This window comes from Pleurodeles waltl, chromosome 9 (assembly GCF_031143425.1).
Source record: "Pleurodeles waltl isolate 20211129_DDA chromosome 9, aPleWal1.hap1.20221129, whole genome shotgun sequence".
Classification (NCBI taxonomy): Eukaryota; Metazoa; Chordata; class Amphibia; order Caudata; family Salamandridae; genus Pleurodeles; species Pleurodeles waltl.
In genome coordinates this window covers 1,170,551,774-1,170,579,085 of record NC_090448.1, presented here as the reverse complement: position 1 = coordinate 1,170,579,085, position 27,312 = coordinate 1,170,551,774, and the positions used below count along the sequence as shown (strand labels likewise).

At 48.8% G+C, this 27,312-nt stretch overlaps 1 protein-coding gene across 2 annotated transcripts in view; it reads left to right on the top strand.

The window, feature by feature from the left end:
• PRKD1 (protein kinase D1) overlaps positions 1 to 27,312 on the top strand; it is a 720,579-nt gene that overhangs the window by 581,758 nt on the left and 111,509 nt on the right. For both annotated transcript variants that reach the window (XM_069209053.1, XM_069209052.1), the window contains exons 8-9: positions 22,274 to 22,397; positions 26,148 to 26,225. In XM_069209053.1, the coding sequence (XP_069065154.1) occupies positions 22,274 to 22,397; positions 26,148 to 26,225 (202 nt within the window). The remainder of the gene's footprint in view (positions 1 to 22,273; positions 22,398 to 26,147; positions 26,226 to 27,312) is intronic.

Here is a 27,312-nt window from a genome sequence, read left to right as displayed (position 1 = left end):
GCCGTGTCTTTTTCGAGTTCGGACACTCTATCGGCTAGAGCGTGTTGATCGGTGCGGAGGATATTGAGGTCCTCTGTTATAGAGCCTATTTTGGCTTCCAAGGTGGTCTTCATGTCTAGAATGGCTTGCAGGATTTTTTCGAATTGTGAAGTATGTGATTGTAAAGTTAGTTCCAGCTTCTGTAATGTAGATTGCGCACTGGCGTGCACTTCCGGATGGGGAGTTGTGGTATGATCCATTTTGGTGGAAGATGCACAAGTGGTTTTTGGCTTCATCATTTGAGAATTGCAGCAGTGGCTATGTATTTAGTGTTGCAATCGGGGCCACAGCGGCACAAGCTTGTCAAATCAAGTATTGTGGCGAGCCGGACGACCAGGGTACGCGACTAGTGGTTGAGCGATAAAGGAACAATTGTAGACGTTGACCAACTGCTTGAGGAGGCTACAGTTGAGGGAGGCAGACGGATCCGGATACAGCGTTGTGGAAGAGGCGTAGATATGGCGTTTCCATATCGGATGGAGGCATTGTTTGTGTTGAATATTTAGGATTACTTCAAAGAAATGTTTAACTCGTTACGGGGCTGCGAACTAGCGAGTTTCATTGGGAAGCACCTCTTATATTCTAGTTTGCACTTCTAGTATTCCAAAGGATGTGTTCACAGTTTGTACTGATCTTACTGCTTCCTGCTTGCGCCTGTTGCATTAACTTTGCCAGTTCTAGCACATTTGGTGCCCTAGGGGGGCGCAGTGAGGCTTGAGGTAGTATTCTTGCTTAACTGTTGCCAGTCATTGCCCCCGATGTGCATCACGTTTAAGGGGGATATTTGTGCAGTTTGGTTTGCTTTGCTGGCTGATATAATGTTGCTGAGCCACAGGAGTTTGATCTCCGCGAGATCCTAGGCACCTAAAATGGCAGCTGTCGGCTCTACGAATGCTCAATTATGTCTTTGTTTTCCACCCCCAGGCCGCCTCCTGCGCTGCCAATAGCGTCTGAATTGAATTACAGCTGGTTCAAATATGCGGCATAGTTCCACATCAAAGCGCGAGTGTCTGATGGGTGATCACAATAGGATTTTTATCTGTTCTGATATGAGCGCGCTCCGGCGCTGCGCTTCGCAGGATGAAGACGCCTGCGGGAGGACTCGGCCGGCCCTGTGCGCGCCGAGCGGCTCCCCCGGAGGTCAGAGGGCCGCCCCGGCACACACGACGGGGACGCAGCGGCGAGCCCTTACCTCTGTTTAGCGGCGGCTGAGACCCAGTGCCGGTTCCGGTGAGCGCGGCTCCCGATCGGCTGGGCTAGGCGGCCCGCGGGTCAGGCGCCGATCACGGCTGTGTGCTTACTTTGTCCCACAGCTCCGGAAATGGAGCGTCTCCGAGAGCGCTGGTTTGAGCGGTGGTGCAGCAGGATGGGGACCCACGAACGGCTTCCTCGCCCTGCCCCAGGGAGGGCTAGGTGTTTAGTATCAGGATAATTGTACGGGCTGGGCGACGGAGCTGCGGTTTATGCTGCCGCTCCGATCGCCATCTTGGCCACGCCCCAATACTGAGCCATTGTTGCTCTCCAGTGAGACCCTCACCAACACCCTCTTACAGCCTACAATTAATCTTGCTGTGGTCCTTCTAGGAATTGCCAGATTACATGTTGCCATCACAATGACCCCAGCGACCTCGACACAGAATCCCTGTCCTGAGAGCTTGTTGTTGCAAGCTTCCACCAGTTGGAAAAACCCTTCCTGACTACTCCTCTAGACAGGGAGTTCAGTGCCTTTTGGGCCACTATTTACACCCTCTCTGGGGTTCTGTTGCTCAAATCCTCCCAGGTGCACCAGAAGATCTTCATCCTGTACTTCCCTGGCCATACAGGATGGCCATGACACAGCTAAATTTACCATCCATTGTGACCTGAATACCACTAATTCCATTGGGTGAGTGACTGGTTTTCAGTCATCCCTTATGGACATGCCCTTTGATGGGGCTCAGCTTACTGGGGACAAAGCAGACCCCGCTCTGGAAAAAACAGGGCCCCAGCCTGCTCCTTGGGTTTTTCTGATCCACAAATACCAACCGCAGCAGCTCTTTTTATCTCTCCGCAGCTCTGACGGGGTGCCCTAGACAGACAGTCAGCCACTTCAGTCTCAGCCGTTTTGTGGCAGTGACCCTGCACTCACGGACAGTGCATCAGTCAGTTCACTGTTCCCCAAGCCGCTGCCAACATCCCTGTCTTATTTTAGTCCTTCGGATGGACAAGTCCAGGATGCTCACTCTGACTCAGATCTTACCTGCCCTCAACCTTGGAGACTGTATGGTAGCGCTGGACCTACAGGATGCTTATTTTCTCTATGCTCCCCTTTGTTCTCACCAGTGCCCCTCGGGTGTTCACGAAAGTGATGTCAGTGGTGGCAGCACATCTTCGGAGGCCAGGGGTCCCACTTGTCCCCTACCTTGATGACTACCTCTGAAAGGCCAGTTTGTCCCAGTCAGTCGTCACCCACCTCCAGACTAGGACAAACCTCCTCACATCCTTGAGGTTCGCTAACAATGTGCCAACGTCATCCCCAACTTCTTCTCAGACTCTTCTTTCATACCTTTCCTCTGGACAAGAGAGTCCAAGACATTCAGGCTATGACACCGATTGGTCAGCCTCTTTCTTGGAATTCAGTGAGGTTGACACTAAGGCTGCTAAGACCGATGGACCTCCTGCATCCTGCTGGTCAAGCAGGTCAGGCTGCTTATACAGGCCCTGCAGTGGGATCTGATGTCTCAGTGGGCCCATCATCAAGGGGATTGCTTCAAACATGCCTATATCTCCTCAGAATCTGCAAAAGTCCTCATGTGGTGGTCTGCATCAGATCTCTCTTCCTACCCCACCCAGAGCTGACAGTAGTGAGAGATGGCTCACTTTTGGGTTGAGGTGGCCACCTGAGAGAGGTGGAAATCTGAGGTCTCTAGGTTCCAGCCGAGGTTCCAGTCTACACTAACCTTCTGGAGAAGTGGACCATCCGCCTGATGTTGAAAGTCTTCCTGTTGTCCATCAAAGGGAGGATGGTACAGGTGCTCACTTACAACATCACCGCCATGTGGTATTGCAACAAACAAGGTGGGGTGGGGTTGTAAACCCTTTGTCAGGAGTTGCTGTGCCTCTGAAAATGGCTGGGCCACCAGGGGATCTTCCTGGTGAGTAACCACCTCGTGGGAGCTTTAAATGACAGGGTGGACGAACTGAGTCATTGATGATTAGTGGATCACCACTGGCAATTACACCTAGATGTGGCTCAAGGTCTCTTCAACGTTTCACATTTCTCTGGAGGTGGTTGCTGTTATTTTGTTAGCCAGGCACTACCCAACAAATACTGTTGGTTGGATAAATTTGTGGGTTGGTGCGGTAGCCGACTGAGAAACCTCCTCCAGGCCAGGCTAACTTATGTATTGTTGTTTGCTCTATCTCTCACCTGGCAAGGCTTTGCTTTGGGCATGGTTAAAGGGTATCTTTGAGCTCTTCCTGCATCAAGATCTGTTATGCACTGGCCAAGAAGCATCCCCCAGAAGGGTGAAGGGCTCATTCTATCAGAGCCAAGGCTGCTACTACCGCATTAGCACATGGAATTCCTGTCCTGGATATTTCTGAGGCAGCTAACTGGGCTACTCTCCAAACGTTCACAAAGCACTGATGCCTGGACAGCCAGGTTCACCAGGAAGGGCATTTCATTAGCTCAGTTCTACAGGGCTTTTTGGTTTAAACCAACTCCCATCTCCAAGTAAGTATCGGTGAGGAATCTGCTGTTCGAACTCTGTATCAGAATAACAAGTTACTTATCTTCAGTAACAATCTTTCTGGTAGAGACTCTGTCTAACCACAGATTCTTCACTGACCCACCCATCCTCCTAATTTTGTGTGTTGGACTTCATGGGCTACTTCACAAAGAGCCTCCGCAGTCGTGGCAGAGGGTCCACACTCGTGACGCAACTCTGCAGTGCATTTCTCATTGTGAAGAATCCTCCACGAATGCGGAGCCTCCGCCACAACTGCGGAGGCTGTTTGTGATTTGGGCCCTATGCTTCTTAAAACCATCCTAAGTAGAGCAACCTACACTCTCTTCAAAACTAATTAACTGCTGAGGCTGTTTGGGGGCAGAAACACCATTGAAAGCAGCTAACATCAGCATGCGGGACGGCGCTTATGGAGGCAATGCACTTAATTTCTGAAGTGGAATAGCATGAGTGCAGAGCCACACTGCGCCACCTGACAGCACACAGAGGTCCTGATGGAGTAGTCAAAAAGTGAGGAATCTGAGGTTAGGTGGACTCTCTACCAGAAAGAGCGTTACCAAAGGAAAGTGACTTGTTCTTCAATATTTTTGGCTGCAGAGTCACAGTGGACAGGAGACACAACTCTAAAGCACCATAGAAAGGCAGCCAGGTGGATTCTGATATCATGTGACAGAATCAACTCCTCTTTGAGCTACTGGAAGAGAGGGAAACTGAGAAAAGTTGTACCAGCCTGGCAATCTATCCACAGATGTCACCATGGCCTTTGCCATCAAAGGACCAAAGAGGAGCCTTTTAGCAGCATCTTCTGTCTCAGCTGGCAACAGGAGATCATCATTCCCTGAAAGAGCCAGTCTTGTCCCATGCCTTTGGTAGATTAAGCTCATTTTTACCAATTATTGAGGTATTCAGGACATTTGCCATTTGCTCAGTACGAATTTCATCAATTGTTATTGTGTTGATTGGACTTTATATATGATAGAGTAATTGTAGATAGGAGTGGGATCCAGGGTACAATCAGGGCTTCATGTGATCCTTCCTAAGGACATCTGGCGCACATCTGGCACAAACCCTTTCCCTAACAATTTAGCTACAGACATTTGAAGCATGCCAGTAGGTGTGTCCTTTCAGGATTCAGACAGTGGGAGGATTGAGCATAGAGTTTGTTGGTTTTAATGAGTTTAGAGGGGCCTCGCCTCAGAACTGTCCGGTGTGACAGGGACCCTCCATTAAAATCGCAGCGAACACAACATTCCAGGTGTTAATGTTCCAAATGTGTCCTTTTAGGATTGGGCACAATGCTCCGAACATCTCATCTTGGACAGTGGTCCAAATTTGGGCTACAAGTTGGATACACTGCTCCAGATGAGGCCTCCAGAATTGGATACATTGCTCTTGACACTCCACAGCGGTCAGAGTGCCTGCCTCGGAAGCTGGAGACCTGGATTCCATACTCAGAGTCAGCGCTACGTCCTGTGATTCTGGGAAAATCACTTAGGCTCTCATTATGACATTGGTGGTCAGGTGACCGCCACGCCGGCGATGGTGGTATTCCCGCTGCCAGGCTGGCGGTAATGACCCCCAAATAATCATGGCGGTGATCCTTCCCAAATACAGCCAAAGTACCACCCCAACCGCCAGTGCGGTAAGACCACTGACCACGGCAGTATCCACCTACAGGCAGGCGGAAGTCAAGGATCCGCCCACCATATTATGACATATCAGACCACCAGGATTTCCTAGGTGTTAGCACCGTCACTAAAAGCCTGGCGGAAACACATCATATAAAAGGAGACACTCACCTCCAGGGACACAGAGGACTCTGCGGCCGCCATGGAACCAGAACTTGAAGTCATCCCAATGCTGTACCACGCGAGGGCCGTCCAAGAGCACCAACACCGCTGCTGATGACCACGGGGAGTACAGCCGCCTAGCACACAAGGGAGGGAGGGGAGAGTGATACACACACACCATAGACACACACGCCACACACCCAGAACAATCTGCAGAGTAAATCAACAGCAACAGAACCCAGTAGCAAAGAATGCTAGGACACAAACCTCTGGCCCAACCACTGTTATCATGTTGGATAAGTAGCTCAAATGCAAATAACTAACTTTATACATATTTACAGGCAGGGCCAATGCCCAGTCCAAAGTCTGCAAAGGGCCACAGGGCAATGTCCAAGGCCCAACTTGACTCCTGACAACCTGGGCACTCCACTGGGCAGGGGCATCATGGAGATGGCAGGCAGGCACCTCAGGGGAAGGGAGTGTGGGTGCGGGGGTTTCTTGGGAGGGGGTCCTTGGGCTTGGGAGGGGGCAGATCCTTGCCCTTCTGGGTAGGGTGCGGAGGAGTGGCCTTGGGACAGGGGGCTGGAGTGCCACTCTTGTTCCCCTTAGTGGCAGGGTAACTCTTAGAGGGAGGAACAGGAGTGGAATGAGAGGTAGAGGGACTGGGCTGGGAGGAGGGGACTTTCCTCTTACAGGCAGGATGGGGGGGAGGGGCAGGGAAGAGGTGAAGGCAGATAAGGAAAAGTTTCTTAGGACCAGAGGGGCGGGGTGTGAGAGGAGGAAAGGGAGTGGAGGTAGAGGAAGTAGTTGTAGGAGGGTGAGGTGTGCCGGACTTGGGTGCAGGTGCATGGACAGTGTGCATGTGTGAGGTGGATGGCTGTTCGGGAGCATTTATGTGTCTTTAGAGGGGGGCAGATGGTGAGGGAGGACAAACAGGACGTGTGGATGTATGTTGTGGTGGTGGTGTCTGCAAGTGAGGTGGGTATGCTGCATGAGGTGGTGATCGTGGTGATTGTGCATGTGTGTGTGGGGTGCTTGTCTGCGTGTCTGCTGTTGTGGTGACTGTGGCAACACAAAAGGATGATGGACGGAGCGCTGACAATGCAAACACTCACCCCCAGTCACAGATCTGGGTTTAATCCATCATTCTTTTGCTCACCATGCCACCCCAGTTTGGACCCAGCCATATGCAAATCAGTCTTGACCCTGTTCCTCATGGGAACAGTCCAGCCCGAACTGCCTGGCCAGGTCCTCCCTGGACCGGAAACAAGCATCCTGGGACCGGTTTCAGGGTTTCACCCCTCATCAGCCAGGCTAGCTTGACTCCAGTGGCACAGTGAGCAAGGGACCCACGTCTGGGCATACCCTTCCCACTTAGGGCAACTTTAGCAACACAAAAGGATGATGGACGGAGCGCTGACAATGCAAACACTCACCCCCAGTCACAGATCTGGGTTTAATCCATCGTTCTTTTGCTCACCATGCCACCCCAGTTTGGACCCAGCCATATGCAAATCAGTCTTGACCCTGTTCCTCATGGGAACAGTCCAGCCCGAACTGCCTGGCCAGGTCCTCCCTGGACCGGAAACAAGCATCCTGGGACCGGTTTCGGGGTTTCACCCCTCATCAGACAGGCTAGCTTGACTCAGCATTCCGTCCATCACTTGTTGTTTTTGCTTTGTCGCCCTAAGTGGGAAGGGTATGCCCAGACGTGGGTCCCGTGCTTCCCATGCCACTGGATTCAAGCTAGCCTGGCTGATGAGGGGTGGAACCCCGAAACCGGTCCCAGGATGCTTGTTTCCAGTCCAGGGAAGACCTGGCCTAGCAGTTCGGGATGGACTGTTCCCATGGGGAACAGGGTCAAGACTGATTTGCATGTGGCTGGGTCCAAACTGGAATGGCATGGGCAGCAAAAAAACGATGGATTTAGGCCCAGATCACTGCTCTGGGGGTGAATGTTTGACAATGTTCAGCATTCCGTCCATTACTTGTTGTTTTTGCTTGGTCGCCCTAAGTGGGAAGGGTATGCCCAGACGTGGGTCCCGTGCTTCCCATGCCACTGGATTCAAGCTAGCCTGGCTGATGAGGGGTGAAACCCCGAAACCGGTCCCAGGATGCTTGTTTCCAGTCCAGGGAAGACATAGCCTAGCAATTCGGGCTGGACTGTTCCCATGGGGAACAGGGTCAAGACTGATTTGCATATGGCTGGGTCCAAACTGAAATGGCATAGGCAGCAAAAAAACGATGGATTTAGGCCCAGATCACTGTACTGGGGGTGAATGTTTGACAATGTTCAGCATTCCGTGGGAAGGGTATGCCAAGACGTGGGTCCCGTGCTTCCCATGCCACTGGATTCAAGCTAGCCTGGCTGATGAGGGGTGAAACCCCGAAACCGGTCCCAGGATGCTTGTTTCCAGTCCAGGGAAGACCTGGCCTAGCAGTTCGGGCTGGACTGTTCCCATGGGGAACAGGGTCAAGACTGATTTGCATATGGCTGGGTCCAAACTGGAATGGCATGGGCAGCAAAAAAACGATGGATTTAGGCCCAGATCACTGCACTGGGGGTGAATGTTTGACAATGTTCAGCATTCCGTCCATCACTTCTTGTTTTTGCTTTGTCACCCTAAGTGGGAAGGGTATGCCCAGACGTGGGTCCCGTGCTTCCCATGCCACTGGATTCAAGCTAGCCTGGCTGATGAGGGGTGAAACCCCGAAACCGGTCCCAGGATGCTTGTTTCCAGTCCAGGGAAGACCTGGCCTAGCAGTTCGGGATGGACTGTTCCCATGGGGAACAGGGTCAAGACTGATTTGCATATGGCTGGGTCCAAACTGGAATGGCATGGGCAGCAAAAAAACGATGGATTTAGGCCCAGATCACTGTACTGGGGTGAATGTTTGACAATGTTCAGCATTCCGTCCATCACTTGTTGTTTTTGCTTTGTCGCCCTAAGTGGGAAGGTATGCCCAGACGTGGGTCCCGTGCTTCCCATGCCACTGGATTCAAGCTAGCCTGGCTGATGAGGGGTGAAACCCCGAAACCGGTCCCAGGATGCTTGTTTCCAGTCCAGGGAAGACCTGGCCTAGCAGTTCGGGCTGGACTGTTCCCATGGGGAACAGGGTCAAGACTGATTTGCATATGGCTGGGTCCAAACTGGAATGGCATGGGCAACAAAAAAATGATGGATTTAGGCCCAGATCACTGTACTGGGGGTGAATGTTTGACAATGTTCAGCATTCCGTCCATCACTTGTTGTTTTTGTGTTGTGGTGACTGTGGGCAAGGCTGTACAGGTGGCAGGGTCTGGGACTGTTGATGCAGTGCATGCAAGTGTGAGTGCTGATGTGACTGAGGGAGGAGGAGCAGGGGGAGACAGTGGAGGCAGTGGCTGTTGTTGTGTGTGCATCTGTGTGTTGGCTGTGTATGAGCTTTTGGTGTGATCTGTGGTGCCTGTGCTTGTCTGTGCGAGTCCTGTCTGTTGTTTTGGGTGCATGCTTGTCAGAATGTGTGCATGGGATGGGTTGGGGGTGAGGAAACAGGGACCGGGAAGTGGTAGTTGGAGGGGGTACGGAAGAAACAGGGACACTGGTTGCTGTCAGAGAGGAGGCCAGAGCCTGAAACGATCTCTGTAGGACCGCCAAGCCACTGTGAATGCCCTCCAGGAAGGCATTGCATTGCTGCATCTGGGATGCCAGATCCCTGGATGGCATTCACTATGGTTGACTGCTCTACAGAGATGGATCTCAGGAGGTCAATAACCTCCTCACTCAGGGCAGCAGGGCCGACTGGGGCAGGGCCTGAGGTGGCTGGGGCAAAGGAGACCCCAACCCTCCTTGTTGAGTGGGCAACTGGGTGGGGGGCTACTGGGAGGGCGGTGCTGGTACGGGGGTGGCGGAAGATGACATAGCTGGGGTGGACCAAGAGGGGTCCGCCACCGCCAGGGAGCTTCCATTGGAGGAGGAATCAGAGTCTGTAGTTGTCACTCCTGTCTCCCCCATGGTGCTCCCCTTGCCCTCTGTCCCACTGGTGCCCTCGGCGTCTGTGCTTTCTGCCTCCTGGGTCCTGTGGGCTGCAGCTCCCCCACTTGCCGGTTCCCCTGCTCTTTCGCCAGATAATACTAATGTACACAAGGACAGGATGAGAAAACGAGAGAGGGTGGGGGAGAAAGAAAGGGAGCACAGGGTCAAACACAGCACCAACATCACATATGGCATACACATCACTATCACTCACTGGGACTAACACTGTGCAGTATGGACCACAATGACAAACCAATATCTGCAGCAGTAAAGAACCCAAACACTACCATCTGCAAACATACTGGGACTCACTAAGCCCTGTTAGCCATTGTATACTAGCTACTTACCAATACCAAGTTCACATACCACCCTACAAAGTATGAAGGACCACACAGAAAAAGCTAAACCGTCATATTGGGCCATCCTATGACTTGGACCTTGCACCCAGACACCATAACAGTGATAAAAGTTATTCACCACACAGTCTGTACTCACCCCCTTGTGGCAGTTGTGCTGCCCTCAAGCGCCCATCCAACTCTGGATTGGCCACTGCCAGTATGTGGGCCATTAGGGGGAGGGGTCAGGCTCCGACGGGCCCCCCCTCCCTCATTGGGAGGCCATCCCCAGCTGGGACTCTGCGGTCTTCCGGGTCCAGCGTCTCAGGTCCTCCCACCGTTTCCTGCAGTGGGTGCTCCACTAGCTATGGACCCTCAGGGTCTGCACGCCATTGGCGATGGGACGCCACAACCCCTTCTTTTGATGGGCGCTGACCTGCAGAGGAAACACAGACAGAAAGACACCATGAACCAGAAAAGCCAGCCTGTCACACTAATGGCTTAAATACTGCATTTGCCCCTCATCAAGCACACACTTGGCCCGTTCCTCTGCATTCACATTGCCTGCAGCCATACCCCCCAAATGACACACTGCTAGCACACACAGACATCTGCATGCATCCATGTCTCATGCAATGTACCCATGATGTACTCACCTGTTGGTCTGGAGGCCCATACAGCTGCTCATACAGGGGTAGGACCCCCATCCATGAGCTTCTCCAACTCCTCCGGCGTGAAGGCTGGAGCCCTTTACAGGGTGGCACGGGCCATGGCAGGTTCCAGACACAGGTCATAGCAGCACACGCAGTGGAGATGTATCGCCGTGAAAAAGTCAGGAATCAAGTGAAGTTGAAGAAAGAAAAAGGCGGTCACGTCCGTGGCATGACACCGTCACCGCCGGCGTTGATCATCATTGGTTCCTGTACTCCATTGAGCCCCATGTTAGCCAATGAGGAATTGCACGGCGGTGCAGACTGCCTATCGCCATGACACCTAATGCCAGCGGAGTGAGGTCACTTCCACTTGTCTCTGCATAGAGGACAGGCGGTTACAATTTCCTACTGCTGGTACTCATGTTTTGAAAATATATGTGGGTCATTGGAGCCGACTGTACACACCTAGACAAATCTGATGCCCAACATACATACCTGCACTGCATGTTGTTGGGTCTCCATAGGTCCTGTAGGCACACCCATTTTACTTTTGGCTCACTTAGATACCTGCCACTGCGAGGAATAGGAGGAGGAGGAGGCAGGCACCCGTGTACAGACCCCTTGTGTACTTGGCTACATCATACTCACCTATTGTCTGGACAGGGCCACAATCACAGAGCTGTGTGCACAATTGGAGCCTGATCTGATACCTGTTATCCGTAGCACCACAGCTATTCCCCCTCTTGTGCAGGTACTGCCAGCGCTCCATTTCCTGGCAACTGATTCTTTCCAGATGACTGTGGGCTTGGCTGCAGGAATGTCACAGCCAATGTTCTTGATTGTGCTTGGAAGGGTTTTGGCTGCCCTGCTCAAACACATAAGCAGCTACATTGTATTCCCCCAGGTTGATGATTTGCCCACTGTGAAGGCTGGATTCTATGCCACGGGACACATCCCACATGTTAATGGGGCCATTGACAGGACCCATATTGCCTTAGTCTCACCCAGGGCAAATGAACCGGTGTACAGGAATAGGAAGAGTTTCCAGTCTCTCAGTGTCCAGATGGTGTGCCTTGCTGACCAATACATCTCCCACGTCACTGCCAAGTATCCTGGATCTGTGCATGATGTTTATGTCTTGAGGAACAGCAGCGTCCCACAGGTGATGGCACGACTACAGAGGCACAGAGTGTGGCTCATAGGTGAGCTTGGGTCCCCACTGAGTGTATGCCAGTGTATGCCTACTAGAGTCATACCCCATGCCATTGTGCATGGCTAATGTGTGTCCCTCACTTCTTCCAGGTGACTCCGGTTACCCAAACCTGTCCTGGCTGTTGACTGTTGCTAGGAATCCGATAACAGCGTCTGAAAATCGGTACAATGAGGGACATGGCCGTACCAGGAGGGTTGAGGAACGCACTTTCGGTCTCCTGAAAGCCAGGTTTAGGTGCCTTCACTTGACAGATGTGTGCTACTACCCTGAGAAGGTCTGCCAGATTATGGTGGTCTGCTGCATGCTGCACAATTTGGCCCTCAGACGCCATGTGCCCTATCTGCAGAAGGAGGGGGGTGACAATGCACCTGGGGCAGCAGAGAACACTGAAGACAGTGAGTAGGAGGAAGAGAAGGAGGAGGATGTGGACACCAGTACCCATATCATTTAGCAGTACTTCCAATAACACTCAGGTAAGACTTGATCTATGCATGTCTCCATTTTAGTAAAGTGCTGTGTGGCTGTTGTGTTGTGCCAGTCACTACCTTTGCATCTCAATTGACTGTCACCTATGCCTTGCCTTATTACAGATGTTGGTGTGGTCACAACAGTGCACTGATGGATATCTACAGACTGCTGGAACACATGTGTTGGATGGATTCACACATTACAGGACATTTGGATTATGCAGTTCAATACAGTTCTATACATTTCTTACTGATAAAGCACTATTACTCTAGTTGTGTTCAAGGGTGTTTATTTGACATTTACATAAACAATGGATAGTGCAATTTAGTGGATGATGGGAGGGAAAAGTCCAGTGTAGTGGCCAGTCTGTTTGTTCAATGGGGCCATATATAGAGGAGCAATGGCAGTCCAAGGTGAAAACATGAATTAGTGGAACACAAGAGGGACATTCTAGGGGGCTCATTTCCCAGCTGGATCGCAGGGAACATTTGTGGGGTGGTTCACCTTCTGCGGGGAGAGGGGTGCTGGTGGCCTATGAGTCCCATGGCAGGTTCTCCTGTCCACTAGCTGCAGCAGATTTGGAGGGCTGGTCAGTACACTAGCTGGTGGGAGGGGCCCGCTGGTGTGTTGTGTACTCATGCATGATGTTCGCCATGCCACTCAGCACCCCTGCAATGGAGGCCATGGTGGTATTTAAGGCCTGCAATTGTTGCATGACATCCTGGTGGTGTTCCCCCTTCAGCTGCTGGTTCTCATGCATGATGTTGATCACATGACCCACCCTGTCCTGGGATTGTTGGTATGCCCCCAGGACACTGGTGAGTGCCTCCTGGGCATTTTGTTCCATAGGCCTGGCCTCCCCCTGCGCACAGCTGTCCTCTGACTGTTCCTGGCACCGTGTGCCTTTGTCCCTTGAACGGTGTGCCCACTCTCACTTACACCTGGACCCTCATCGTCTTGCTTGTCTGGTGTCGACTCAGGTCTCTATACAGGTGGGCACACTACTGATTGGTGTATCCTGAGGGCAGAGGTTTGGGGGCGTTCGTTGGCTGCTGTGGTTTTCAAGTCTGAGGGAAGGAGGGGTCCTGTGGTGGACTGGCTGTGGGATGTGGTAGCCAACTGACCTGTGGTCCCAAATGGGCCAGGGAGTTCATCCAGATCAAGCTCTCCAAAGTTGCTGTCATCACTGAGGGCATCTTCTGGTGGTGGACTGCATTGCCGTGGCACCTCCTCACTGCTGACATTGTCTAGTGCACTTGTGGGGATGTAAGTGATTTGTTAGGGTGGTTGTCTGTCACATATTCCGCATTTCTACCTTTCCCAATGATATTGGTGTTGTCCTCTCACCTTTGGTAGTGTATGGTGATGTATTGTGGGATTGGTAGTTCTACATGCTGTCCATGCATTGCTGGTGGGTGTGCATGCGGAGCTGGGAGGGATGTGCTTGCAGTGGGTATGGCATGCAAGGGTACACATTTAGGTATGTTCTATGGGGATGGTGCACTGTGTGCGATGGAGTGGGGTGAAGGGAGTCAAGGTGAGGGAGTGACATGGCATGCAGGAATGGGTGGTGGTAGGGTGGTAATGGTGACTCACTAGTGTCCAGTCCTCCGGCTACTCCAGTGAGGCCCTCAGAATGCAGTATTGCCAAGACTTTCTCCTCCCATGCTGTCAACTGTGGGGGAGGAGGTGGGGGTCCACCGCCAGTCCTCCTGATGGCGAGCTGGTGCCTTGCTCCCATGGAACGCACCTTCCCCTGTAGGTCGTTCCACCTCTTCCTCATGTCGTCCCTTGTGCGTGGATTTGTTCCTGCAGTGTTCACCCTGTCCACGATTCTCTGCCATAGCTCCATCTTCCTGGCAATAGATATCTGCTATACCTGGGCTCCACACAGCTGTGGCTGACTATTTCCTCCACCATTACCCGCAACTCCTCATCAGTGAAACGGGGGTGCCTTTGTGGGGACATGGGTGTTGTATGTGTTGTGCAGAGTTTGTTGAGTGATGTGGTAGGGTGTGTGGCGAATGACTGGGTAGTTGTGGTGTGTGTGTGCAGTTATCTCTGTGATTGGCCTGGCAAGGTGTAGCGGGCTTCTCTGGTTTGCAAAGGATTGTGAGCAATGTGGGGTTTTGTTTTATGGTGCTGTTGGTGGGTGTGTGGGGTGTGTATATTTGTGTCAGTTGTGGGTTTTTTGAACTGGCCAATGTTGCCTTGTTTTGTTTTCGGGTGGCCAGTTCTGCTGCGGCGGTGTGCACCGCCAATAGTTTAATGCTGTTGAATGTCTGCTGTGGTGATTTGTGGGTCATTATTTGAAGGGCGTTGTTTTGCTGGTTTAACGGTATGGGTGCTAGTTCCGACGGTTTACTGCGTTTGTTGGGTCTGTCGAATTTGTGGTTGTGGCTAGTTTCTGTCGGTTTTGTGTGTATATGTCATAATCTCCGCGGCAGTATGTTGGCGGCCGACACTACGGCGGTATTCGGAATTTACCGCCAATGTCATAATGAGGGCCTTAATCTCCCCGTACCCATGGACAGCACCTTAATACCCTCACGGGTGATAAGCCGCGCTATATAAAATCTACATTTTCATTTTCACAGTGGCTAGCACAATGGCTGTCTGAGTGGATTCCTCGCCCCTGGCATCTGCTGTGACCTGCCATTCTCGAGCCAACGCAAACTGAGTGCCTTTAAAAAGGGCAATGGAAGCATCTGGTACTATGATGCTTAGGGACTGCTAATACTGTGCGATCTATGAAGTATTATATCAAACCTTATTAGGAATAGAATTAGTAATATATCTAGGAGTCTGTCATTACTGTTTGTTTTTGTTGTCTAATTCTAACATCACTACTCGATTGTAATAAGAAAATAGCATCACTCCTGTTCTTTAATAACTTCTTACAGTTGAGTTGTGGTGTCACTGTGCATGCTGCCAGGGCCGACAGACAGCATGAAAAACAAGCCCCCTGAGTAGAACTGCAGCTGCTGTTTACACCTCTAAAGGGATCATTAGCTTTTCAGATCTTTTTCAGAACTGTCTTCCCTGAATGTGTACAGTCATTAGCTGAGAAGGAGATATTTATGATACAATGTTTATTTATTGCACTGCTGGAGTTCAGTATAATAGGCAGGAATATATCTGCATGTTTCCACTACTCTGAATTATAGCCTCTTTTAAAAGTTGAATATTAAACTGCTTAAATTATTGTCAAAGAAAATATGCTCTCGCCAATCTAAGTCTGAAAGGGTTTATTAACAAAAAGAAAAAATAATTTTCAGTGAATCACAAATTAATTCTACCGGGAGTTCCTTCGAAAATCATATTGTAGCGAACTCAGTAAGCAAAGGCAAGGCACAAATATTGAGGTGCAGATTTACAAAGGTGTAACACAACACCCAAAGGTACTGTGCTGCATTGCGTGATGGGGAGAAAGCAGTAGAGCGACATTCTACAGAGATATGGCACTGTCCTCCCCTCTCCCTAGCGCCGGCGCAGATTTTTCCTGCCGAGTGCCATGAACACACCTTTTCACCATAGTGCAAGGTTAAGTGTGTGAGTCTAGCATAGGTCTTGTTCTGGAAGGGTACACTTCCTGTACAAAGTACTATGACTAGACAAATCCTAAAACTTGTTCCTTTTTTATGTATGCTGTACAGTGTAGCACACATGCAAAGTCAGAAAATAAAGGAGAAATTAAGCCATTTCTCCTTTTAACGCCTTCTTTCCAGCAGCATTCGATTTTGAAGCAAAACCCTGTCTGCTAATGTTAGTAGAGAGGGTTTTGCATCAAAAACCTTGGGTGGTTGCATGGGAACGTCCATGTACCACCCATGTACCACCCATGTAATGCCTCCTTGATGCAAAGTAATGCAAAGCAGCACTTTGCGCAGGTTTGTGTTACTTTTCATTACAAACCAACGCAATCTTGGCCATAATATTTTATAGACAGACTTCTGAGGAAGATCACATTACTCTGTGAAATAAAGGAAGTGCGTGGGTGCGTAAATATGATATAATGAGAAAGGAAAATGATACCTTCAGTTGTAACAAGAACGTAAACTTTAAGGGAAGGCAAACTAATCAACACTTTCTTGTCTCAGAAGCAAAGATGTGAAAGGGAGGCTTGAGACGTCATAAACAAACTCTTAATTTAGATATCTTTAGCTGGAGCAAGAAAACTTGGCAACAGCACTTACAGTCTCACCAAGAGAATAACTCACATTTTACAATTCCTCCCTTTCTCTATCTCTTAGTGCAAATTAGTACACATTAGTGAGCATTAAAGAATTCACTTCCAGTTCTGTGTCAGATTCACAACACTCGAAAGGTTCTTGAAGGCTGACGGGGAGGTACTCTTGCCTCTGGGGTGACTGTTGATGGAGGGAATACAGACAATGTAACGCAATATAAGGACGATGAAGACGAACGACACAGTTTCAGGAATCTTCATTCCCTATCCTCCAAAATAAGGGCTTGATTTTGATATTGGCGGAAGGGTTACTTCGTCACAACGGTGACAGATATCCCATCCGCTATAATCTAAGTCCCATAGGATGCAATGGGATTTAGATTTCCGCCGACAACATACCAATCACCGTTGTGTCCGCCAAAACCCAAATCAGGCACTTAGGTGGTCATTACGACCGCCAGGGGTAATGTAGCGTCCGTACCGCCAACAGGCTGGCGGTACGGAGGCCCTCATTGCGACCGCTGTGGTAGCGCCGCGGTCGCACCGCCGGGGCCGGCGGTTTCCCGCCATTTTAGCCCCAGCAGTGATAATCCCTACCGCCAGCCTGTTTCTGGCGGTTTGCACCGCCAGGAAGAGGCTGGCGGTAAGGGGTGTCCTGGGGCCCCTGGGGGCCCCTGCACTGCCCATGCCACTGGCATGGGCAGTACAGGGGCCCCCTAACAGGACCCCTGCCAGCTTTTCACTGTCTGCATAGCAGACAGTGAAAAGCGCGACGGGTGCAACTGCACCCGTCGCACGGCCGCAACACCGCCGGCTCCTATGTTGCGGCCTCATCCCTGCTGGGCCGGCGGGCGCAAACTTGGTTTGCGCCCGCCGGCCCGGCGGGAATGTCATAATGGGGGCCGCGCGAGTGCGGCCGCACGGCGGTTGCTGCCCGCCAAGGTCGTAATGACCCCCTTAGTCTGCAGCCAAGACCAAATACTCCATAATGCTTTCATGGATTTTATGAATCTGTTAATGTGTGCCTAGAGGAACCTTTGTTATGGAAGGACAGTACTCTCTGCCTGCAATTGCACAAACTCCATCAGGCCAAAAAGACAAAATCCAGAGACGTTTGATCAGAGTAAAAAAACACACCACCTCGGGAAAGCCTGTGAAGTTTTAAATGCTTAGATACCCACCACAGACGCAAAAAAATAGAGCAGCCATTGCCGTTTCAACGGATTAGGGCTTCTGCCCACAATCTGTTAGAGCACATAATGCTAAGATCCATAGGTTTAGAGCAAATTTTCATAATTTTCCTTAAAAACAAGTGAATGGAAACCAGAGCATGTGATCGAAACATTTATTTAAATGAAACTAAACATTGAGCAGGTGCCAGGATCTTCTCACGAAAAAGAAAGCAATAAGTCTTTCAAGACTAACTGCTGAAGAAACAAAGAAGGACCGACGCTACTACTTTCTAAAAGTCACGCTTTGTGGTGCCAATCCTCAGAAGGAGGCCCGCGTACTTACCACTGCATAAAGTGTGACTGTGTAACACTAAATAAACTAGCTTCAGGACATTGGAACCACATGATACTTAGCAGAGATGCTAGAATTGATGCATTCTAAGAATCAGTTCAAAAAGAACATCACAGTTCATTATAAAAAGGTGTCAGTACACATGTAAGGCATGCATGAGCATTAATATGTTTGGAATAACAGCAGTGATGGTCAGACAGGAGTACAAGCAATTCTGCTTTCTCAGTCAGAGATCAACACAAGGGTAATTGCAGTTGAGTTACCAACCTCCTCAGATACTTTGGCCAAGTGTTGAATTTCATAGATAGACAGTCCCAGTCCATTAATAGGGAAGAGATCAGCAAAGAAGTGAGAAATCTTGGAAACTTCTCTGGATAGTCTCTTACAAAGAGGAGGGTGTTTGTATGGAGTGTGTGTTGTAGCCGGTACAACATAGACAGGGTAATGGGATGCCGTCCTTTGATAATCAGCCATAGACTCGGTTACCACACAAAACAAATGTACCCAGCTGACTATGGGTGCGTCTGCGGGTATAGAGCATACCTGTTAGAGGGCCAAGAAATATGAAGGTAGGGCTTGATTTACATCTCGGCAGATGGAATAGTCCTTCACAAACATGACGGATATCCTGTCCGCCATATTATGATCTCCCTTGGATATAATGTGATCGTAATACAGTAGATGGCATATCCATGACATTTGTGACAGAGTATTCCCCTCTGCCAAGATCTATATCAGGTCCTTATTTTGAGTTAGGCTGAGTAGGGTAGGTAAAATAACATTCACTAGGGGTCACCACCGTGCCTTGCTCATGGAGTGTCACTTGTGTGACACTCCATGTGCTGAGGACAACACCTGCTATCATTGTGGTTGTAGGGGACACCTATAGTTAATTTCACCATCCACCATCATGGTTATAGCAGAGCACTGTCTGTCAAAGGATACAAGGGCTTGGCTGGGACATGAGGCCCGCTAACATGGCAGGCAGGTAGATACTGTGAGCTGTCCAAGGATCTGGTTCTGGATGCGGGCAGGGAGTGGTTGACCTCTCACTCGGCAGCACGATCAGACCGGATATCTTTGTGCTCAGCGACCGGGCATTTGAGCCTCTAAAGACATGTGGCTCATTTGTTTTGGCAGGCAACCAGAAGACTGATGATAGGTGAACCAGCCGCCTCGCAGCTGATTGCTTTGAGGGCGCTACCCTCTTCAGAGGAGGGTGCTGTTGAGCATGAGGACTGGCGGAGGGCAGGCAAGCTTGTTCTCCCCAGCTTCTCATCAACACCGGGGGCTGAGCCAGACCTGGTGACTGCTGTGAAGAGAAGGGTCTGAGACAGGGGAGTAGCTGGCGCTTGGGCCTGATTTACCTGTTGGTCCCCAGGATGATGTAGAATAGCTGGTCTAAAGTACCTAATATAAATAAGTAGTGTAGGCCTCACTTTAATGGAATGATCGACTATAACCCCTCTGCCTCCATACGTGTGAGTGGTGCTGCTGCTCGGCCGCACCGCTATTCTTATGATTGGACTCAAACAATGCACTAACACACATAAAAGGATATTGGCTACACCAATCCTGTGCTGTGCACTTGTGGCTGCGCCCTGTTGTGGATCTGGTGCTCTTGTGGTCAGAATTGCCTGGGGATCCTGGCAGTGGTGTGTGGATGTTGTGGAGGCCCACCATTGGTGGGCAGGGCTTGCTAGCCCCTGTTTGGGTGTGTGAGGAATGGGTGCAGCCTCTCCAGGCGTGATCAACATTGGTCACCCCCCCCGACCCACATGTGAAGTGGGTATGACCCTAAAAAAGTGACCCAATCGTCACGAGATCTGCACCCTCTGGGCTGGAGATCTCTATCAAATTCTGGATCAAACCAAGACACTGCATGTCCCTGGCGGACCCCGCTCCTTGCTATAAATCCTTGGAGATACAGCCAGAGCAGGATATATCTGCTGGGCAGTGATGGGCAAACACCACCCTAAACAATCAAAAATTGCATTTGATACTAGGTGCACGCTGAAGGCATCATACCCAGCCGAAGATGGCAAATTATAGGAAATACCTGTGGATGCGATGATCCTGATGTCAAAACGCTACTCCCGAGTATGAAAAAGAGCCTCAGCTTAATTAACAATAAACTGGACACAACACTTGACAAACAGGAAGAGGACATTTCGATTGCTGGACCACGCATATCTGTTCTTGAAGAGACACCACAATGTCCAATGAGAAAAAAACTTAACATGAAGAAGGCTCTTAGTTTTATTGAGGAGAAGAAGGAAGACATGGAGGCCAGGCCTAGGGGCAATAACCTGCGCTTGGTTAGCATTCCCACACAGTGGACTATGTTGAATCAACATTGTGAACTATGTTGAATCACTGCTCAAGTCACTGTATAGGGCTGACAACTTCTCCCACTTGTTCGCAGTAGAGAGGGCAAACTACTCGCTGGGACCAGTGCTCCACCTAGGGGGCGGCCCCCACCCTATCCTAGCCAGACTGTCCAATAAATGCGTATTCATACATCCTTTTTCATATTATTAGTTGAAAATATACTTTTAAATAAATTTTTTACGTTTACTCTAAAAAGCAAAAAAGTCCAATACGGCCCTCTGCAAGGACTTAGCAGATCATAGAGACTATCGCATATTTGAGAATTGATCAGATTGCTGGCGTTCAAGTGTAGACAGAAGATGATGCGTACTGTGTAAGGGACGCCAGTGGTCCATCTTTCATCCCACATGGCAAGATTTGATGTGTCCACTTGCGTATCATGCTGAAATGATGGGTATCACTCTTTTCATAACTATAAGTGCTCACTGGAAATCTTCAGTGGCTATAATATATATTTTAGTATTTTTCATCAATATTTATTTGGAGAACAATATTGAGATCGGTTACTTACCAGCACATTATGTTATTGGTTGCTTTGGAAACCTTTACCAATTGTTGGAAATGCTAAAAATTGTGAACAGAGGATTTAGAAAGGTTTTTTTGCAATAATGTATATAGTAACGATTGGGGAGAATTTGTATAAGTATTTCCTTTTTTAGATTTGTGAGCATTTATTAGAGACCCATATTATGTGTGAAGATAGTGATGGTGTTTCGAGACACATCTTCGTGCTTTGAATATTAATCATGTCACGCCAGTAATTTCTTGGGAGTCATTCTTAATTAACTTAATTAATTAAAATTGGGTATCAAACCTGTGTTTTTAAACTCTGTGCACTTACGTGTAACAATGGTGAATTTTCATGAATGTAAGAATTCTGTGTTTTGAAAATCTGCTAGACTCAAACATGTTATCGTATTAACATGTTATTATATCCTACAGAGTCTTTAATATTGGTTCTTTGAAATTTGGTTATTACTTTTATGTGGGTATTCTAATCAGATATCCCTAATTTTGGTCTCTCTTCTTTGTTGATGTTTTTTCTGTTTTTCGAAGTTCTTAATACTGTTTGTTTGTATGTAAAATAATCCTTTAATTGTTTGGATATTTTACAGTTTAATGATTTAGGATTTCAAGGAATGGATGTTAATGTACGTTTTTAAAAATTGAAGAAAGCCCTGATGAAAGAACAGTCATAAGAAAAAAGAAAAGCCATGAAATGTGTTGGCTTTTTGGAGATTGATTTAGGCAATTTTTCTAAGAAAACTGAATAAAGAATATAAAAAATTTAACAAGATTTTCTAGACATCACTTTGCGGGTGATGTGTATGTTGGCGGTATGTATACTCCATCGCAACAGGTTTGACGCAGTCCCAGAGCACAGAGTAAAATGCATTGCCAGTGGTGGCAGTAATGCTCGTATAAATGACCACCTGCTTGACAGTCATTTTAAATTAGGTGGCCGGTCCTTCTGTCATGGAATAATTTACTCCTTTCCCGCTCCTCATGGCGGAAAGACAGACCATCCATCTATATATATAAATCACTCCCTTTGGCTTTCTGATATACCTATAGACTCAGCAATAGCTGATCATACACGCCACTCTACCTCTAAGGTCTTGTCTCTCCAAAGCTGACATTTCGGCCCTAGAGTTAGTTCACTTGATTATCTGAAGTCCTTTGTTGATGTGGCCGATAGATTGACGGACACCAATGTGATATCATGTCCATTAGGCCACAGTTCTCTAAGGTGGTGCGGATCCATATTTGTGTGATTTTCCAAACAGTTGCATTGGGCTATTTCTGAGTCACCGCAGCAGCAAATAAAACTTTGCAAATACAATGAAACCCATGTGAGCTCCTTGTCCAGCATATGTGGAAAGACTCGTTCAATTTGATATTTTGTCTATGGTATTTCTCCTTTCAGCCCGTGTGCCAGCAACAACATCCCCCTGATGCGAGTGGTCCAGTCAGTCAAGCAGACGAAGCGGCAGAGCAGCCTGGTGCTGAAGGAGGGCTGGATGGTGCATTACACCAGCAAGGACACTTTGGTGAGAAATGTGTGGACCTCATTTGCATCTCCCGCTCTCTGTCTTTCTCTCCCTACCACAAAGTGGAGTGTCACCTACAGTGTTTTGCCATCGCGTGGAGCTGCAATCATTGAGCCATACAGTGCAGATGGAAAGAAGACCATGACCGTGCCCTAAAATGAAGTCCAAGGCCTGGGCCAGGACAGTCTCCTTTAGTGGTACCACACACACTCAGGAGAGACTGCCCTTAATTAATTGCAGGCACACATGCAGTGGTGGTGCCACACCGTGGAGTGGAGCTGCATGCACAAATGCAGTATCGTGTGGTGGGTGCCAAACACAGCACATTGCTACATATTCTGAGGTCCAGGCTATTTATTAGATGATGGATGCAGGAGGAGTGACAGTCTGCTGCTGCAGAGCTGTATGAGTAGATGGCGTACTGTGTTCCACAAAAAAGCTGTACACGTAGGGGTTCAGAGTAAGCCCTAGAGCAGGGTCTCAGGCAGGTGGTACAGCATCGTAGGAGTGCAGTGGTACATACTAGCTGGACCTGTTCCCTACTCACCCACAAACCTCAGGACCACTCACTGTGGAAAGATGTACCATAGTCGTTCAGCACATCACAAAGCCACAATCTAGGGTGAAGCTGTGAGCTGGGTGTTCAGTCTTCCATACTGAACTTGTCCTTTCGCAGCAGAGATCTCCATCTTCCAGAGGCGGTCTGAAATAAACTATAGCCTTTCCCTCTATTTCAGCATGATTAACCGGAGTCTTGAAGAGCTCGCTAGTTCCCAAGTTGCCATTTGAGCCTCATGCTAGTCACTGTCTTCTAGGGGACCAAGATCTATCACCCTTGCGGCCCTCACTTTCTATATCTTATCTGGGGCAATATTTACTAGAATTCAAAATAACTGTGATGTTGTGTTTCCCCTTGTTAGAAATAGAGTCTCTAGTTGGCAGTCAGTTTGCACCCTGTCCAAGTAGGGACCCTCACTCTAGTCAGGATAAGGGAGATACCCGCTCAGATAACCCCTGCTCATCCCCTTGGTAACTTGGCACGAGCAGTCAGGCTTATCTCAGAAGCAATGTGTAAAGCATTTGCACATAAACCACAGTAACACAGTGAAAATACTACAAAAGGACACCACACCAGTTTTAGAAAAATAGCCAATATTTATCTAAATAAAACAAGACCAAAACAATAAAAATCTGACATACAGTAATAAAGATATGAATTTTGCAACCAACACCCCCTAGCAGGCTGATAATCAATCTCGCTTCTAATGCTTGTATTCAGACACATCTCTCAAATGTCTCTGGTGTCTCGCTAATGAATGCCTATGTTGGGGATATCTGAAGAACTGGGTCTTGTGAATGTCAAAAGCTTTAGCTAGGTCAGAAAGCAACCCCATGCGTTCCTATCCATGCCACACCCTGGATATACATATGGCATCCCATTGCCTTAATCGAGTAAGTTAGCTCATTGATGTTTGCCATGTTCCACTCGACAGTGCATTTTCCCACGACACTCGACAATGCCAGCCCATTCACTGGACTGCTACCTGCCAATCACTGCCTTGGTAACCAGAGGAGTGACAGGGGGCCCTCAGCCTCGGCGGTGGAGTATCACCAGCTCTGTAACTGCGGAAAGTTCCAGTCTTGAGACTGGATTGTCTCACTGTTCAAACAGCCAGTCACATTGGTGCTGCTGAGCAATCTAATTGTACGTCTGTCACGACCATTCCACCTTCGTACCTAGGTAGTATGCATTTATCCCATGCCCCTCTCTGTGCTTAATCTAACTAGCCAGGCTTTGCTGCCTCTTTTGTAGAATCTATCTGAAGTATAGGTGTCCCAAACTCTTTCGTACGTAGACCTGTTCTTCAGGTCTGTTAAGACCTTCCCTTCTCCGTGCCTGAGTACCGGTCACATACTCCTGGCTATCATCTCCTCAGAATGTGAGAAAGCCCTCCAAAACACGGATGCATCGTTTAACATTCTCAACCGATCCTCCCCATCGCTACCCTTCTGATCCATCTTGAATCTTTCAGTGCAACCCATCCGTTTGTCACCGCTATCCATAAGGGTTCCAAAACCAACAGCTTTAACTTACTATTAACAACCCCTCGTCCACACTGAAAAGGCAACCACCACTGATGCCTCCGGCTTCCATTCAGTAATGTTGCTGGGTTTGACATTTCATCCTACCCATCTTGCCTTTTCCTCTCCATCACATCTCTAAGATTCCACAGCCCATGTCCCCACCTTTGGTTCATATCACTAGAAGCTATTCCCGGAAATAACTGCCACATCTGACTAGTCACTAGGGAGAGTCCCATGTCCATCTCTTCTAGCAGATCTGAGCCACAATCTCCCTTCTCCGTCTAATGTCTCCAAGACCCCAGAACTTACCCATGCACACTTCCAAGAAATCTCATCTGAGCTTGCCTATGTATGACTCCTTGATGGACAGCACCAGAGATCCTTCAGCCAGATGAAGAGCCCATAATGGGTCAATGCATCACCTCCCCATCCAAACTATCTGAACGAGAGACTCTATGGAGCTAGAAGAGGAACTCCTCCTTGCTATATGGGTATATGCACATGTGGAAGATGGCTGCATCAGTTAGAGGACATAGGGACATTGCGTAGAACTGTAGACGTGAGAGTTTTCTACACCTGCTACTCCTGTTAATGTGAAACCTGGCTTCAACTCTAATTAGAAATCTGTTAACTCAGTATATGTGCTACTGACTGTGATTTCTGGGTAGACCTATTACTTATGGGCAATGTGTGATCTGCTCTGGCGGTAAATTTAATTGCAAATATGGTAACTGTTACTGTTAGCAATGTGGAAGCAATCTCTAACGCTATGAGGGAATGCAGGAAAGCATAAACCTATTACTGATGAGCACACAGGAGACCTGATGTGCCATTGGCTAGACAGGTGAGAGTTGGCTATCTGTTGGTGGGCGTGCAGAGTCTAGGAAGCTGTGCCAGGCGAGGGTACTGTGAAGAAACCCTATTCAGCCATGCAAAACTTTGTCTTACCTTGTGTTGCTGGGTAGACCAAGGGTAGATCGCACCCACCATAAAGGACTGTTTTTGACGCGGAGATCTATGGCTGAGAACACCAAGGCCTCTGTGGAATGTTGGCACTAATGCCAACTATGCACTGGTGATATCTGTGTTCAGTGCACCACGTTCCACTAGTGTGGAAATGGTCTTTGACAGAACCCCAGTGCCCCGTAAAAGAGCTCTTTCAGTCACATGAAATGGTCACTATTGTCACTGCATGTGCAGGCACCACTACCAATTGAGTGCACCCAGTAGTTTATTACGAATAGTCACAGTTACTGACCTCGAGGCTTCATCGCGGATTCCATGCTTGCGTTAAGGCAGTGGTGGTAGTGCGTGGTGAGAGTCCTAGGTGTGCAAGGCTGGAGAAGGACAGTAACGAGGGGCTTGGGCGTCTCAGCAAATGATCACTTCACTTGGGGCAGGGATTTTCCTGGGGAGATACTGTAATAGTTGGACTACCTGCACTTTCCTTTTTTTGCTTTGAAAGCGAGAGAATCAGTATTTGTCAGCAGGGGTGCAGTACTTTTAGTAAGACACTTCCCAGAAGCAAACTGGGGCTAAGAGATAGTGAGTACCTGCACTTCTCTATTTCCATTTCAGGCACTGACCTGGGGCATTACAGGTCCTTCCACCATCACTGCCAGTAATAGAGTATGCGACTATTAACATTTTCATTTTCTGTTTCAGAGGAAAAGACATTATTGGAGGCTGGACAGCAAGTGCCTGATCTTATATCAAAACGATACCAGCAACAAGTATTACAAGGTACGTCTGACATCCGTGTGCTCTGCATCTCCTGAACCAAACTCAGAAGGGGTACCTGCACCCCCTGCACTGATAACCACACAGATTGTCTGTGGTCATAACTTCTGTGGGTCCATCCATTGGGCTACTTGCACCCGCTGCACTGATAACCGCATGTTCTCGCTGGAATCACACCTCCTGTGGGACCATCAACAGGAGCACCTGCACCCACTTCACTAATAAGTGTACGCTGTCTCTGCAATTTCACCCCCTATGGGACTCTCCAGAGTGGTACCTGCACCTGCTGTGCTGCTAACCACATGCCTTCTCCACAATCACAGCTCCTGTGGGACTATAGACTAGATACCTGGACCCGCTGCGCCGATAACCACACAGAATTTCTGTGGTCATAACTGTGGGTCTATGCATTGGGGTGCTCGCACCTGCTGCACCGATAACTGCATGTTCTCTCTGCAATCACACCTCCTGTGGGACCATCCACAGGAGTAGATGCCCCCACAACACTGATAACTGCACACTGCTTATGCAATCTCACCTCCTATGGGACTCGTCAGAGGGGTACCTGCACCCGCTGTGCTGATAACCACGTGTCCTCTCGACAATCACACCGCTTGTGGGACTAGAGACGAGGTACCTGCACCCGCTGTGCTGATAACTGCATGCTACCTCTGCAATCACAGCTCCTATGGGACTATCCATAGAAGTACCTACAAACACGCAAAAAATTAGTGATGCACACTATAAATTCCTTGTAAAACATATGATTTAAAGAGACAAGAGGTACCATCAAATCATACAAAAAAACATAAAGAATTCAAATTAGAATCAATCGCATGAGTATCAGGGTACTCTGGGTACCTGGTACAAGGAATTTATAGTGTACTCCACTCATTTGTTTTGATTTTGTGAATAACTGGTTTTGCTTTGTTGATTCCAGTATGTACATGTTGGCAGCGGATGTACTTTAGTGTTTGAGCACCACTAATGTTCACAAGATTTATTGAAAACTTAAGGAATGTGCAGCTAATTATACTCATTGTTGCCTTTTGCATAGAAGTACCTACACCTGCTTCACTGATAAGCACAT